Source organism: Bos mutus, chromosome 7 (assembly GCF_027580195.1).
Source record: "Bos mutus isolate GX-2022 chromosome 7, NWIPB_WYAK_1.1, whole genome shotgun sequence".
Classification (NCBI taxonomy): domain Eukaryota; kingdom Metazoa; phylum Chordata; class Mammalia; order Artiodactyla; family Bovidae; genus Bos; species Bos mutus.
Window position 1 is genome coordinate 50,225,806 of NC_091623.1, and position 16,461 is coordinate 50,242,266.

The 16,461-nt window shown below is 50.5% G+C and overlaps 1 protein-coding gene across 2 annotated transcripts in view; it reads right to left on the reverse strand.

Annotated features, from left to right (window-relative positions):
- Positions 1 to 266: 266 nt before the first annotated feature.
- RASGEF1C (RasGEF domain family member 1C) overlaps positions 267 to 16,461 on the reverse strand; it is a 128,716-nt gene continuing 112,521 nt past the window's right edge. For both annotated transcript variants that reach the window (XM_070374806.1, XM_070374805.1), the window contains 3 exons: positions 8,494 to 8,617; positions 2,061 to 2,133; positions 267 to 1,568 (listed from right to left, as the gene is read on the reverse strand). In XM_070374806.1, coding sequence (XP_070230907.1) covers positions 1,544 to 1,568; positions 2,061 to 2,133; positions 8,494 to 8,617 — 222 coding nt within the window. In that variant the 3' untranslated portion in view covers positions 267 to 1,543. The remainder of the gene's footprint in view (positions 1,569 to 2,060; positions 2,134 to 8,493; positions 8,618 to 16,461) is intronic.

The following is a 16,461-nucleotide window of genomic DNA, read 5'->3' on the forward strand; positions in this document are numbered from 1 at the left end:
GGCCCCATATCGCCACCTCCACCCCTGTGGAGAGCTTAGATATGGTGTGAGACAGGGTGGGAGCCTGGGCCTGACTGAAACCCAGATCGTCTCTGCTACCCGCTGTACTCCTCAGCTTCTGTGGGGTCTCGGATGGACAGGGGTAGGCTGGTCTCGAGTAGAGCAGATTCCATTCAAGTTGAACAGGCACACTCCCATGCCTCTTTAGGCTGCAGGATCCTTGCTGAGGTCCTGGGTTCATCAGGCAGAGTTCTTTGAGTTGGGGGAGGCGTCTGGGGTGTTGGTTGTCTTGTCTCTGCCTGTCCCCAAGGTGGGACCAAAGGCCACACTGCCAAGACAGCTGAGGCCAGTCCCAGCTGAGCTGGGTCTGGACTCTGAGAGGCCTGATGTGGTCAGGAGCTGGCCAGGATGCATCAGTGCATCTTCAACATGGTCCTCTGTGCTCAGACCCTGACTAGGAATGGGGGTGCCCATCACACTCCCTGACTTCTTGACTGGGTGACCTGGTCACATGCCAGGTGGGGGCTCAGCAGCTCCATGACCCATTTGCTCCAGGCCCAGAAATGTGGCTCAGTGTGTGAAGGGCAGAGTGAGAGCCCACTGGAGGACCTCCTGTGGGCTGTGGGTCCTCCCCGACTCCATCACTAGTCACTCAAACAAGTGAGGCATCTGGCCTCACACATGGCTGTCAGTATCCACTCACTGGAGCTCACCAAATACCTACTGTGCACCAGCAAGTTTCAGCAGGATATGGGGTCTATGGCATGGAAATAACCCCCAAGTCCCCCTCCTGACCTGTGGTCACTGCGTTCCTGGGCCTGAACTGGGACACTGCCCTGCATCCTGGCAGAAAGTCACTAGTGAGAGAGGTGAAGTGGATGTGAATACACAGGGTATACCAATGTGTTTATACCAACTCTAAAATTTACAATGTACTGTACACATGGTCACGTGCGTGACTCAAATTTGTCCTACTGACTGGCATCATAGCTGTCACCAGGAAGCTATCCTGTTACCAGCAGGATGCCGAAAGGGTATACACAGGGCTACAGAAACCAGCCCATCTCAATGGGCAGGACTGGGTCCATTAGTAAAATGGCAGGGGCCACAAGTGGGCTGTGGCTCCTCTCATGTCTGCTGGAGATATGAAGGCTTCCAGGTCACCTGGAGACAGGCTAGGTGTCTACCTCCGTGGCAAGGGTGAGACCATAGCCGCCCAACCTCTTGGATCATTGCCGAGGACAGACAGACTGACCAGCAATGTGACCACCACTGTTCTGAAGGCAGGGCCCCCGAGGCACGTGCCCCTCATATGTTTGGAGGCCCTGGGCCCTTCCAGGGCTGAGGTTTCACAAAAGGTGGAGAAAGTTCGCCTGGGCCGTGTGGTCACTGTGGCAGGTGGCAGGCCACAGGATCCCAGTTTGCAAAGCAGTGACGCATCAATGCCTCCGCCTCCCACTGGGCTGGCTGGGGCAGGCAGGGCTGCAGAAGGCTGGCTTCCTCTCTTCCTCTCCCTCCTCCTCCTCCTCCAGCTCAGTGCCTCTCACGTCTTCCCCAGAATAGAAGACCTGCAGATTTAAACATGCTGAGGGTGGTGAGAACCTGCTGGCCTGGCCTGTGGTTATACACCCGCTGTGACCCCCCACCCCAGAGGGGCATGTGCCATCTTTGTGGCTCAGTCCTCAGAGCCCACTGCTGCTCCTCCTTTCTGACCTTGTTCAGCTGTATTAACAGGCTGAACAAGAAGAGATGGTGCGTGTCTAACTTTCTAGCATGAGTGTGGACTGGGATCCAGGCCCTGGGGCACACACCTCAGCTGCCCACGAGGCAACCTCAAGCTCTGGGGGGTCACGGTCCTCACCTTTTCTCCATACCCCAGTGCTTGAGTTCCTCCCTAACCTCTAAGACCCTGGTCTGACCCACCCCCACGGAGGGCCTCCCAGGAGGCTGACAACCAGGTATGGTTGAAGTCCCTCAGCTCTGACTTGGCCCCAAGCGTCCGACCCCTCCCTCTACCCTGCCCTCCCACCCCCCAACCTTGTCTTGGCACATAGACTCACCTTAGAGATTTCCACCTCTCTTTTTCTGTTTGGTTCTCTGGGCTCTCACTTTCATAAGAAGCCAAATAAAGACCTAATCAGAAAATGAAGTGATATTATGCATTTATGATCATTGATAATAACCTCTTCTACACTCAACAGTCTCACGTGCTTTTTGTTTTTGAATTAATTTGTCATTGGGATGTAACTGCAGATTCACATGCAATTGTAAGAAGTAATACAGGGAGGTCCATGCACCTTTTACCCAGTGTCTCCCAACAGTAACCAACTGCCAAACTATAGGACGAGATTATCACCAGGATATTGGTGTTAACATAGTCAAGGTGCAGAACATCCCATCACCACAGGGATCCCTCATGCTGCCCTTTTACAGCCACACCCAGCTCCCTTCCAGCCCCACTCCTTCCTTAATCCCTGACCACCATTAATCTGTTCCCTGTATCTTTATTTTGACATTTCAAGAATGTTATATAAATGGAATCACGCAGTATGTAACCTTTTGGGATTGGCTCTTTTCACTCTGTAACTCTCTGGAGATTCATCCATGCTGTAGTGTGTATCAGTGTGGTTCATTCCTTTTTGTAGCTGAATAGTATTCCATACCATACTTTGTTTAACCATTCACCCACTGAAGGCCATCTGGGTGGTTTCCAGTCTTTGGCTGTAACAAATTAAGCTTCTGTAAACATCGGTGTATGAGTTTTTGTGAAAACATGTAAACATTCATTTCTCTGGAATAAACACATGCCCAAGAGAATAACTGCCGAGTCATATGGTAGTTGCATATTTAGTTTTATAAGAAACTCTTTGTCTGGTTCTACATTCTGAAGATTTTCTCTTGCTTCCCTTTTTTTTTTTTCCCTAAAAGTTTTATAGTTTTACATTCAAGCCTGTGATCCATTTTGAGTTAATTTCTGTATAAAATGTGAGGCTTAGGTTGAAGTTCATTTTTTGCCCTGTGGATGTCCGGATACACTTGCATCATTTGTTGTGAAGACTATCTTTCCTTCACTGAATTGCTTTTGCACTTTTGTCAAAAATCACTTGGAATATTCGTGTGGGTCTCTTTCTGGGTTCTCTGTTATCTATTTAAATACTGAATAGCCTTGCATCTCTGGAATAAGTCATGATACATAATTATTTTTATATATTGCTGAATTGTATTTGCTAGTATTTTCTGAAGGATTTTCTGCATCTGTATACACGAGGGACATCAGTTGTCTGATTTTGACATCATAATATTAGCTTTATGAGCAACCTGGGAAGTTCCCTCCTCTTCATTCTTTTTCTGAAGGAGATGGTACAGAGTCGGTGTTATTTCTTTAAATATCTGGTAGACTTCTCTACTATAACCATATGGGCTCAGATACTCCATTTTGGAGTGCTTTTAAATGAAAAATTCAGTTTTCTTAATAGCTATAGGCTATTCAAATTATCTATTTTATGTTGAATTGTGGAAGTTTCTGTTTTTTGAGAAATTGGTCCATTTCATCTAAATTGTCAAATTTACATGCATATAGTTGTTCATAGTATTTCCTTATGAGTCTTTTGATGTTGGCAGAGTCTGTAGTGATACTCTGGTTCATTTCCAATATTAATAATTTCTGTCTTTCTCTCATTTTTCTTTGTCAAGATGTTCTTTGCTAGAGGATGGAAATTTTATTAAGAACAAGCTCTTTAATTAACTTTTTAAAATTGTTCTGTTTTCCATTTCATTGATTTCTGCTCTCTTGTGCTCTTATTTCTTTCCTTCTGCTGACTTTTGGTTTATTTTTCTCCTCTTTTTCTAGGTTCTTGGAGTGGGAACTGAGATGATTGATTCAAGGTGTTTCATTTTTTCTAATGTATGCATTCCATGCTGTAAAATTCTCTCAGCCCTTCTTTAGCTATGTCCCACAAATTTTGATAGCATTTCCATTTAGTTCAATTATTTTTTATTTCCCAGAGACATCTTAACTCATGGATTATTTAGAAGGATGTTATTTAGATTCTAAGCATTTGGAGATTTTCCTGTTATCTTCTGTTATTGATTTCTAGTTTGATTCTGTTGTGATCAGAGTATATATGCCACATGATTTCAGTTATTTAAATTTGTTGCACTTTGTCTTATGTAGCTCAGGATATGGTTTATCTTGGTATATGTTCTATGGGCAATTGAAAAAAATGTGTATTCTGCTGTAGTTATATGGAATGGTTTATAAATGTCCATTGGATCCTCTTGGATGGTATTGATGAGTTCTGCTTTGTCTTTGCTGATTTCCTCCCTAGTTGTTATATCAGTTGTTAAGAGAGGGTGTTGAAGTCACCAATTATATTAATACTTGTGGATCTACTTATTTCTCCTTTCAGTTCTATTGAGTTTTGCTTCATAAACATTGTTGCTTGGTGGATACACATTTAGGATTGCTACATCTTCTTGGGGGACTGACCATGTTATTATTACATAATGTTCCAAATAGTAAAAGGAGTACGTCAAGGCTGTATGTTGTCACCTTGCTTATTTAACTTATATGCAGAGTACATCATGGGAAACGCTGGGCTGGAGGAAGCACAAGCTGGAATCAAGATTTCTGGGAGAAATATCAATAACCTCAGGTATGCAGATGACACCACCCTTATGGCAGAAAGTGAAGAACTACAGAGCCTCTTGATGAAAGTGAAAGAGGAGAGTGAAAAAGTTGGCTTAAAGCTCGACGTTCAGAAAACGAAGATCATGGCATCTGGTCCCACCACTTCATGGGAAATAGATGGGGAAACAATGGAAACAGTGGCTGACTTAATTTTTTGGGCTCCAAAATCACTGCAGATGGTGATTGCAGCCATGAAATTAAAAGATGCTTACTCCTTGGAAGGAAAGTTATGACCAACCTAGACAGCATATTAAAAAGCAGAGACATTACTTTGTCAACAAAGGTCCATCTAGTCAAGACTATGGTTTTTCCAGTAGTCATGTATGGATGTGAGATTTGGACTATAAAGAAAGCTGAGCTTGGAAGAATCGATGCTTTTGAACTGTGGTGTTGGAGAAGACTCTTGAGAGTCCCTTGGACTTCAAGGAGATCCAACCAGTCCATCCTAAAGGAGATCAGTCCTGGGTGTTCATTGGTAGGACTGATGTTGAAGCTGAAACTCCAATACTTTGGTCACCTGATGTGAAGAGCTGACTCATTTGAAAAGACCCTGATGCTGGGAAAGATTGAGGGCAGGAGGAGAAGGGGATGACAGAGGATGAGATGGGTGGATGATATCACTGACTCAATGGACATGGGTTGGGTGGACTCCAGTAGTTGGTGATGGACAGGGAGGCCTGCCATGCTGTGGTTCATGGGGTGCAAAGAGTCAGACACGACTGAGCAACTGAACTGAACTGAATGTTCCTCTCTGTCTCTGGAAATTTTCTTTGCTCTAAAGCAATTTATCTTATAGTAATACTGCCATTTCTGCTTTTTTTTGATTAATGTTTTCCCATCATTTTACTTTTTAACCTGTCTATATCATTATATTTGAAAATGAGTTTCATGTAGACAGCATATAGTTGGGTCACATTTTTAATTTACTCTGCCAATCTCTGTATTTGGATCACTTATGTTAATATAATTATTGACATGTTAGAGCTTAAGTCTGCCTGTTTATTTATTTACTCATGTACTGTTTTCTTTTTGTTCTGTGTTTTGTGTTTCTTCTTTTCTCATGGATTCCTTGAACAGTTTCTAGAATCCCATTTTGACTTATCTACAGTAAGTTCCTAAAGGATATTTTCACTGGATATAAAATTATGGGTTGATAGTTGTTTCCTTTCAGCACTTGAAAAATGTGCCACTGCCCCTGGCTGTGGTATCTGATGATGAACCTGATGTCTTTGAATTGTTTTTCTCCTGTAGGTACTGTCATTTCCCTCTCGGGACTTTCAAGATTGTTTTTTTTTCTTTAGTTTCCAGATGTTTGATTATGATATGTCTCGGTATCGGTTCTTTTGGTTTATCCCGTTTGGGATTCACTCAGCTTCTTGAATCTGTAGGTCTGTGTCTTTTCCACGTAGGGAAATTTCTTGCCATTACGTCTGTGAGTACTTTTCAACCCTACCCAGCCTGTCCTTTCCTTCCCAGACTCTGATCACACAAGTGCTACATCTTTTGTTACAGTCCCACTGGCCCCTCGGGCTTGGCTCAGTCAATTTTTTCTCTGTGGTTAAGACTGTATAGTTTCTATTGTTCTGCCTTTCAGCTCACTGTTTCTTCCCTCTGTTCTCTCCATTATGCGATTGAACCCATCCGTTCAGTTTTCTTATTTCAGTTGTTGCATTTTTCAGTTCTAAAATTTCCATTTGACTCTTCCATATATATTCTATGTCTCTGCTGAGATTTTCTCTATTTTCTCTTGTTTCAGGGAGCTGACTGGATTGCCAGCATGTCCTGTCAGGAGAGGTCCGATGGGACTGAGGGCAGGGCCAGGCTTTTGTCAGCGGCTTCGACCATCCTAACTGGGGCCCAATACATCTTATGTTCCTTTTCTTGATTTTCTCAGCCTTATTTTGTGTGTGTGTGTGTGTGTCGGGGTGGAGGGTGGAGGGAAGGATAGGAAGAAAGGAGGGTCAAAATGGAAGATGCTTCCCTCTAAGGGCAGTCCAGAAGGGCCAGGATTTTACTTGTATGTTCATGGCAGTCTGTCTGACTGGCAGTTAGCAGACTCTCTAGAAATATTGTTGACTAAAGGAGTGAATGGAATGCACCCCCAAACCTCTCCTCTTCCTGCCCCTAGACTCTCCCCACCTCTCTCCTAATGTGCCTCTGACATTTTATTGCCCACGTTCTACTAATGACAATAATCATTAGTAGGTTGAATAATGGCCCCAGAGATACAGGTCTTAATCCCCTGAATATGGTCCAAAGGGACTTCACAAATATGATTTAGTTAAGGATCTAGAGATGAGGAGATTATCTATCCTGGATTATCTGGGTGGGTCCTAACTGCAATCACAAGTATCCTTATAAGAGGGAAAGAGGGAGACTTGACTTCAGAAGGCAATATGATGGTGGAAGTAGAGGCTGGTATAAGAAAGCATAATGAAGAAGGGGCCACAAACCAAGGAGTTCAGGCAGGCAGCCACAAGAAGTTGTAAACGCCCAGGAAATGGATTTCCCCCCAACACTTTCAGAAATAACCAGTTCTGCCAACACCTCGATTTCAGCACAGTAGAACTGATTTCAGGCTTGCTAACTTCTGTAGTCATAAGAGGACAAATTTGTGTTGTTCTGAGCCACCACATCTGTGGTGATCTGTCACATCAATAAGAAACGAATACAACCAGTATTGATTGAATGTAGTCCACTGGGCTTTACTGGTCCCCATCAGTTAATTCTCACCATGGCCCTAGGAAGTAGTTTCTCTCATTACCCAACTTTATAGATGCAATAGGTGCCAATAGGTAACACTGCTTCTGGGGTGAGAGCACCCAGGCTGGTGAGCTTATCATTATGTGTGGTAGGGGAGACTCCAGATGTGGGTGAGACCCCCCCAAATTTACTAACTTCAAAATATAAAAAATAAAATGGCCAAGTTGAAAATATTAATTCAGAAGCAAGTCACTAAAAAATTCTTTCCCTTAATTTTTTATTTTTGGCGGATGATGTTTTCCTGAGCACGGGTGTGGGTCCATGTATAGAAGGCCTGCCATGATGAGGATCAGGCCTCCTGTGTGCTAAGCAGGGTCCTCCCAGTGTGGTCCCATGACATCCTGCATCCAGAAAGCAGCTCACCATGGGGCCACACTGTCCCTGCGAAGGTCATCAACTCAGCCCCAGATGACTGCTTCTCCATTACTTTCTCTTTCTGGAGGAGGCAGCTCCGGGAGTATACTCAGTAAATTCATAAGCAAATCTGTTGTATCTGACAAATGATCAGATGGAAATGCTAACCTATTTAAGGGGACGGATATCAACAGTGCTTGGGAGAATGGATGCCTCATTTCATGACGATGTGTATTACACATGCACACATATGTACATGAGTACTCACACTGCATACATACATACACACGCAGACACCAGCTGTGAAAAGACCCACAGTCAGGCTGGTGCTTTACCATCCCCACATGAGCCCTGGGAGGGCTGTTTTTATCACCATGCCCACTTTCCTGATGAGGGAATTAGGGTCAAACATCGTTCAGATTTACAAGGTCCAACAGCGTCCAAACTGTGCCCAGGGAGCAGCCTGACCTTGGGGCCACAACCTGCATCTCCCCAGGCCTTGTCCTGTGCTCTGGGGGCAGCAATTATCCAGTTGGGGGATGCCGTCTTCTCTGCTTCCTCCCAGAACCAGCACACTTGGGTGTGGCGCATCCCTGCTCACAGCAAGGGCCCTGAACAGTGATGTGACTAAGAGACCTCCCACGAGTTTCACGGCTGAGGCCAAGGGAGGCCAGGGGCTGCCTTACCATCCTCGCTGAAGATGGGGGCAGTGTGCAGGTAGTGGGTGATGCTGAGGTCTTGCTCGAAGGGACACTCCACTTGTTTCCAGGTGATGAACTCTCCTACTTGCTTGGCCAGCTCCAGAAATTTCTGCCAACGACATAGAGACATAAAGTGTAGGCGCCCTTAGTGCCTGGAGGTCACCTGTGACAGCGGAGCTGGCCCTGGCTCGTCCTCTCTCATCACTCCCAGTGAGGCCTGCTTCTAGTGCGGGCAGAGTGGATCACAGGGCAGAAAATGACAGTCACTCATCAGGAAATCTGGATGCTGGTCATCTCTCTTTATTCTCTGTGAAGAATTTGCTACACCCAATACCTAAGGCTCATCCCCCTTTCTTGTCTTGGGGAAAGGGCAGTCCTGGGCTATGGCCATCAGCAGGCAGTGCATTACTAGAGGTGACTACTGCTTTAGTTTCGTTCTGCTTATTTTTGTGGTTATCTCAACTTATGGCAACTGATATATCCCTGTAAGTCTGAGATGTAAATGCATTTAAATAAATGTATTTAAATAAAATTTAACTCATTGAAGTAGAATTTTGAGTAAAATTTAAATACATTTATTTAAAATTTTAAATCTGCTAACTTAAAGAAGGCTTTTTAAATACAAAGGTGTGACTGGGTGAGAACCCCACTCTGTGGCTTCCTCTGATCAGCCTTGGTGTCTGCCTCTAGCCCCCACTGCCCATGCCCAGGGATCTGCGGCCACTTAGGTACCTTGCCTTCTTGTCCAACCACCCACCCTTCCTCCTAGGCCCTGGTTATAAGGACCAATTCAAGAAAGACAAAAGACAGGGTGTGCACTGTGAACTCCCTGGCCCCTTAGCCCCTGTGGTCTCCCAAGCCCAGCCTCTTCCTTGTTGCCTGCAGCCTGGACTGTTCCCCTGGGATGCGGCACCCAGGCCACCTGCTGGACTGGGCTTCGTCCAGCTATGCCCAGCCCTCAGGGGTCATCAGGCCTGTGGGTAGCATGTGAAGACCTGCTGGGGTGTCCAGGTGAGGCCACAGCAGAGGCAGCTCCAGGTGAGACAGTCCAGGCATTCGCTGTGGGCCCTGTCAGTAGCAGGTAGCGGCAGAGCCCTTGGCCAGCCCTGCTGCATGTCCACGCCTCCCAGGCCCTCTGTGTGGTCATGGTGGAAGCCCTGTCCCATGGTGGGAGAGACTGAGACTGGACAGAGTGAGGGTCCAACCCAGAACTGCTACCACTTGGAGAATGAGTGGGGCTGTACCAGGGTAGGGCTGGCCCACTTGCAGGAGAAAAGCCCCTGCTTTCCTGTGGATTGGGAGTCACTGCTCATGCGATGCTCTGTCTGACTCAGTGACCATCTGCTATCACTAGCCTGTGCCCCTGCTCATGCGATGCTCTGTCTGACTCAGTGACCATCTGCTATCACTAGCCTGTGCCCCTGCTCATGCTCATGCGATGCTCTGTCTGACTCAGTGACCATCTGCTATCACTAGCCTGTGCCCCTGCTCATGCGATGCTCTGTCTGACTCAGTGACCATCTGCTATCACTAGCCTGTGCCCCTGCTCATGCGATGCTCTGTCTGACTCAGTGACCATCTGCTATCACTAGCCTGTGCCCCTGCTCATGCTCTGTCTGACTCAGTGACCATCTGCTATCACTAGCCTGTGCCCCTGCTCATGCGATGCTCTGTCTGACTCAGTGACCATCTGCTGTCACTAGCCTGTGCCCCTGCTGCCCCTGTCTGACTCTGCTCTCACTAGCCTGTGCCCCTGCTCAGTGACCATCTGCTATCACTAGCCTGTGCCCCTGCTCATGCGATGCTCTGTCTGACTCAGTGACCATCTGCTACTCAGTGACCATCTGCTGCCTGTGTGCCCCCTGCTCATGCCTCTGTCTGACTCAGTGACCATCTGCTGCTCAGTGACCATCTGCTGACTGCCTGTGCCCCTGCTCATGTCTGACTCAGTGACCATCTGCTGTCACTAGCCTGTGCCCCTGCTCATGCGATGCTCTGTCTGACTCAGTGACCATCTGCTGTCACTAGCCTGTGCCCCTGCTCATGCGATGCTCTGTCTGACTCAGTGACCATCTGCTACCACTAGCCTGTGCCCCTGCTCATGCTGCTCTGTCTGACTCAGTGACCATCTGCTGCCACTGCCTGTGCCCCTGCTCATGACTGCTCTGTCTGACTCAGTGACCATCGTCTGTCTGTCACTAGCCTGCTCATGTCACTCTGCCACCTGCCCCTGCTCATGCGATGCTGACCCTGCTCAGTGACCATCTGTGACCATCTGTGCCCTGCTCATGCTGTCTGACTCAGTGACCATCTGCTCACTAGCCTGTGCCCTGCTCATGTCTGTCTGACTCAGTGACCATCTGCTACCACTAGCCTGTGCCCCTGCTCATGCGATGCTCTGTCTGACTCAGTGACCATCTGCTATCACTAGCCTGTGCCCCTGCTCATGCGATGCTCTGTCTGACTCAGTGACCATCTGCTGTCACTAGCCTGTGCCCCTGCTCATGCGATGCTCTGTCTGACTCAGTGACCATCTGCTGTCACTAGCCTGTGCCCCTGCTCATGCGATGCTCTGTCTGACTCAGTGACCATCTGCTGTCACTAGCCTGTGCCCCTGCTCATGCATGCGATCTGCTCTGTCTGACTCCAGTGACCATCTGCTCTGTCACTCAGCCTGTGCCCCCTGCTCATGCGATGCTCTGTCTGACTCAGTGACCATCTGCTGTCACTAGCCTGTGCCCCTGCTCATCGATGCGTCTGACTCAGTGACCATCTGTCTGACTCCTGTGACCATCTGCTGTCTGACACCACTAGCCTGTGCCCCTGCCCCTGCCATCTGCACTGCGATGCTCTGTCTGACTCAGTGACCATCTGCTAGCCTCCACTAGCCTGTGCCATCTGCTCATGCCCCTGCTCATGCGATGCTGTCTGACTCAGTGACCATCTGCTGTCACTAGCCTGTGCCCCCATGCCTCATGCTCATGCGATGCTCTGTCTGACTCAGTGACCATCTGCTGTCACTAGCCTGTGCCCCTGCTCATGCGATGCTCTGTCTGACTCAGTGACCATCTGCTGCCACTAGCCTGTGCCCCTGCTCATGCGATGCTCTGTCTGACTCAGTGACCATCTGCTGTCACTAGCCTGTGCCCCTGCTCATGCGATGCTCTGTCTGACTCAGTGACCATCTGCTGTCACTAGCCTGTGCCCCTGCTCATGCGATGCTCTGTCTGACTCAGTGACCATCTGCTGTCACTAGCCTGTGCCCTGCTCATGCTGCTCTGTCTGACTCAGTGACCATCTGCTCACTCCTGTGACCATCTGCTGACTCACTGAGCCTGCCTGCCCCTGCTCATGCGATGCTCTGTCTGTGACCATCTGCTGTCAGTGACCATCTGCTCTGTCACTCAGCCATCTGTGCCCCCCTGCTCATGCGATGCTCTGTGTCTGACTCAGTGACCATCTGCTGTCACTAGCCTGTGCCCCTGCTCATGCGATGCTCTGTCTGACTCAGTGACCATCTGCTGTCACTCTGCTGGCCTGTGCCCCTGCTCATGCGATGCTCTGTCTGACTCAGTGACCATCTGCTGCCACTAGCCTGTGCCCCTGCTCATGCGATGCTCTGTCTGACTCAGTGACCATCTGCTGTCACTAGCCTGTGCCCCTGCTCATGCGATGCTCTGTCTGACTCAGTGACCATCTGCTGTCACTAGCACCCCTGCTCATGATGCCTGTGCCCCATCTGCACTCCTGTGCCCCTGCTCATGCGATGCTGTCTGACTCAGTGACCATCTGCTGCCACTAGCCTGTGCCCCTGCTCAGCCTGTCTGACTCAGTGACCATCTGCTGCACTCCTGTGCCCCTGCTCATGCGATGCTCTGTCTGACTCAGTGACCATGACCATCTGCCTGTGCCCCTGCTCACTCTGCCTGTGACCATCTGCTGTCACTAGCCTGTGCCCCTGCTCATGCGATGCTCTGTCTGACTCAGTGACCATCTGCTGTCACTAGCCTGTGCCCCTGCTCATGCGATGCTCTGTCTGACTCAGTGACCATCTGCTGTCACTCCTGTGCCCCTGCTCATCTGCTCTGTCTGACTCAGTGACCATCTGCTGTCCACTAGCCTGTGCCCCTGCTCATGCGTGCCCCTGTCACTGCCTGTGCCCATCATGCGATGCTCTGTCTGACTCAGTGACCATCTGCTGTCACTAGCCTGTGCCCCTGCTCATGCCTCTGTCTGACCCCCATCTGCTGTCACTCAGCCTGTGCCCCTGCTCATGCGATGCTCTGTCTGACTCAGTGACCATCTGCTGTCACTAGCCTGTGCCCCTGCTCATGCGATGCTCTGTCTGACTCAGTGACCATCTGCTGTCACTAGCCTGTGCCCCTGCTCATCATGCTCTGTCTGACTCAGTGACCATCTGCTGTCACTCCTGTGACCCTGCTCTGTCAGTGACCATGTGCCCCTGCTCATGCGATGCTCTGTCTGACTCAGTGACCATCTGCTCTGCCTGCTGCCCCTGCTCATCTGCTGCCTGTCTGACTCAGTGACCATCTGCTCACTAGCCTGTGCCCCTGCTCATGCTGCTCTGTCTGACTCAGTGACCATCTGCTGTCACTAGCCTGTGCCCCTGCTCATGCGATGCTCTGTCTGACTCAGTGACCATCTGCTGTCACTAGCCTGTGCACTGCTCATCAGCCTGTGCCCCATCTGCTGCACTCCCCTGCTCATGCGATGCTCTGTCTGACTCAGTGACCATCTGCTGTCACTAGCCTGTGCCCCTGCTCATGCGATGCTCTGTCTGACTCAGTGACCATCTGCTGCCACTAGCCTGTGCCCCTGCTCATGCGATGCTCTGTCTGACTCAGTGACCATCTGCTGTCACTAGCCTGTGCCCCTGCCCCTGACCATCTGCTGTCATGCCTGTGCCCCTGCTCATGCTCTGTCTGACTCAGTGACCATCTGCTGTCACTAGCCTGTGCCCCTGCTCATGCGATGCTCTGTCTGACTCAGTGACCATCTGACCATCTGCTGCACATGCGAGCCTGTGCCCCTGCTCATGCGATGCTCTGTCTGACTGACTCAGTGACCATCTGCTGTCACTAGCCTGTGCCCCTGCTCATGCGATGCTCTGTCTGACTCAGTGACCATCTGCTGTCACTCAGCCTGTGCCCTGCCTGTGCCCCTGCTCATGCGATGCCTGTCTGACTCAGTGACCATCTGCTGTCACTAGCCTGTGCCCCTGCTCTGCTCTGTCTGACTCAGTGACCATCTGCTGCCACTAGCCTGTGCCCCTGCTCATGCGATGCTCTGTCTGACTCAGTGACCATCTGCTGCCACTAGCCTGTGCCCCTGCTCATGCGATGCTCTGTCTGACTCAGTGACCATCTGCTGACCAGCCTGTGCCCCTGCTCATGCGATGCTCTGTCTGACTCAGTGACCATCTGCTGCCACTAGCCTGTGCCCCTGCTCATGCGATGCTGTCTGACTCAGTGACCATCTGCCTCACTAGCCTGTGCCCCTGCTCATGCGATGCTCTGTCTGACTCAGTGACCATCTGCTGCCCCCTGTGCCCCTGCTCATGCGATGCTCTGTCTGACTCAGTGACCATCTGCTGTCACTAGCCTGTGCCCCTGCTCATGCGATGCTCTGTCTGACTCAGTGACCATCTGCTGTCACTGTGCCCCTGCCTGTGTGCCCTGCTCATGCGATGCTCTGTCTGACTCAGTGACCATCTGCTGTCACTAGCCTGTGCCCCTGCATGCTCTGTCTGACTCAGTGACCATCTGCTGTCACTAGCCTGTGCCCCTGCTCATGCGATGCTCTGTCTGACTCAGTGACCATCTGCTGTCACTAGCCTGTGCCCCTGCTCATGCGATGCTCTGTCTGACTCAGTGACCATCTGCTGTCACTAGCCTGTGCCCCTGCTCATGCGATGCTCTGTCTGACTCTGACCATCTGCTGTCACTAGTGACCCCCTGCTCATCTGCTCTGTCACTCAGCCATCTGCTGCCCCTGTGCCCCTGCTCATGCGATGCGTCTGACTCTGTCTGACTCAGTGACCATCTGCTGTCACTAGCCATCTGTGCCCCTGCCCCTGCTCATGCGATGCTCTGTCTGACTCAGTGACCATCTGCTGTCACTAGCCTGTGCCCCTGCTCATGCGATGCTCTGTCTGACTCAGTGACCATCTGCTGTCACTAGCCTGTGCCCCTGCTCATGCGATGCTCTGTCTGACTCAGTGACCATCTGCTGTCACTAGCCTGTGCCCCTGCTCATGCGATGCTCTGTCTGACTCAGTGACCATCTGCTGCCACTAGCCTGTGCCCCTGCTCATGCGATGCTCTGTCTGACTCAGTGACCATCTGCTGTCACTAGCCTGTGCCCCTGCTCATGACCATCTGCTGATGCTCTGTCTGACTCAGTGACCATCTGCTGTCACTAGCCTGTGCCCCTGCTCATGCGATGCTCTGTCTGACTCAGTGACCATCTGCTGTCACTAGCCTGTGCCCCTGCTCATGCGATGCTCTGTCTGACTCAGTGACCATCTGCTACCACTAGCCTGTGCCCCTGCTCATGCGATGCTCTGTCTGACTCAGTGACCATCTGCTGTCACTAGCCTGTGCCCCTGCTCATGCGATGCTCTGTCTGACTCAGTGACCATCTGCTGTCACTAGCCTGTGCCCCTGCTCATGCGATCTCTGTCTGACTGACCCAGTGACCATCTGCTGTCACTGACCATCTGCTGCCTGTGCCCCTGCCCCTGCTCATGCGATGCCATCTGTCTGACTCCTGTGACCATCTGCTGTCACTGCTGTCAGCCTGTGCCCCTGCTCATGCGATGCTCTGTCTGACTCAGTGACCATCTGCTGTCACTAGCCTGTGCCCCTGCTCATCTGCTCTGTCTGACTCAGTGACCATCTGCTGTCACTGTGTGCCCCTGCTCATGCGATGCCTGTCTGACTCAGTGACCATCTGCTGTCACTAGCCTGTGCCCCCTGCTCATGCGATGCTCTGTCTGACTCAGTGACCATCTGCTGCCACTAGCCTGTGCCCCTGCTCATGCGATGCTCTGTCTGACTCAGTGACCATCTGCTGTCACTAGCCTAGCCTGTGCCCCTGCTCATGCGATGCTCTGTCTGACTCAGTGACCATCTGCTGTCACTAGCCTGTGCCCCTGCTCATGCGATGCTCTGTCTGACTCAGTGACCATCTGCTGTCACTAGCCTGCCTGCTGCCCCTGCTCATGACCATCTGCTCTGTCTGACTCAGTGACCATCTGCTGTGACCACTAGCCTGTGCCCCTGCTCATGCGATGCTCTGTCTGACCATCTGCTGTGACCATCTGCTGTCACTCAGCCATCTGTGCCCCTGCTCATGCGATGCTCTGTCTGACTCAGTGACCATCTGCTGCCACTAGCCTGTGCCCCATCTGCTCACTGCCTGTGCCCCTGCTCTGTCTGACTCAGTGACCATCTGCTGCCACTAGCCTGTGCCCCTGCCATGCTCACTCAGTGACCATCTGCTGTCACTGCCTGTGCCCCTGTCTGACTCAGTGACCTGCTCTGCCTGCCACTCAGCCTGTCTGACCCCATCTGCTCACTGCCTGTGCCCTGCTCATGCGATGCTCTGTCTGACTCAGTGACCATCTGCTGCCACTAGCCTGTGCCCCTGCTCATGCGATGCTCTGTCTGACTCAGTGACCATCTGCTGCACTAGCCTGTGCCCCTGCTCATGCGATGCTCTGTCTGACTCAGTGACCATCTGCTGCCACTAGCCTGTGCCCCTGCTCATGCGATGCTCTGTCTGACTCAGTGACCATCTGCTGCCACTAGCCTGTGCCCCTGCTCATGCGATGCTCTGTCTGACTCAGTGACCATCTGCTGCCACTAGCCTGTGCCCCTCATCCGATGCTCTGTCTGACTCAGTGACCATCTGCTGTCACTAGATCACTGG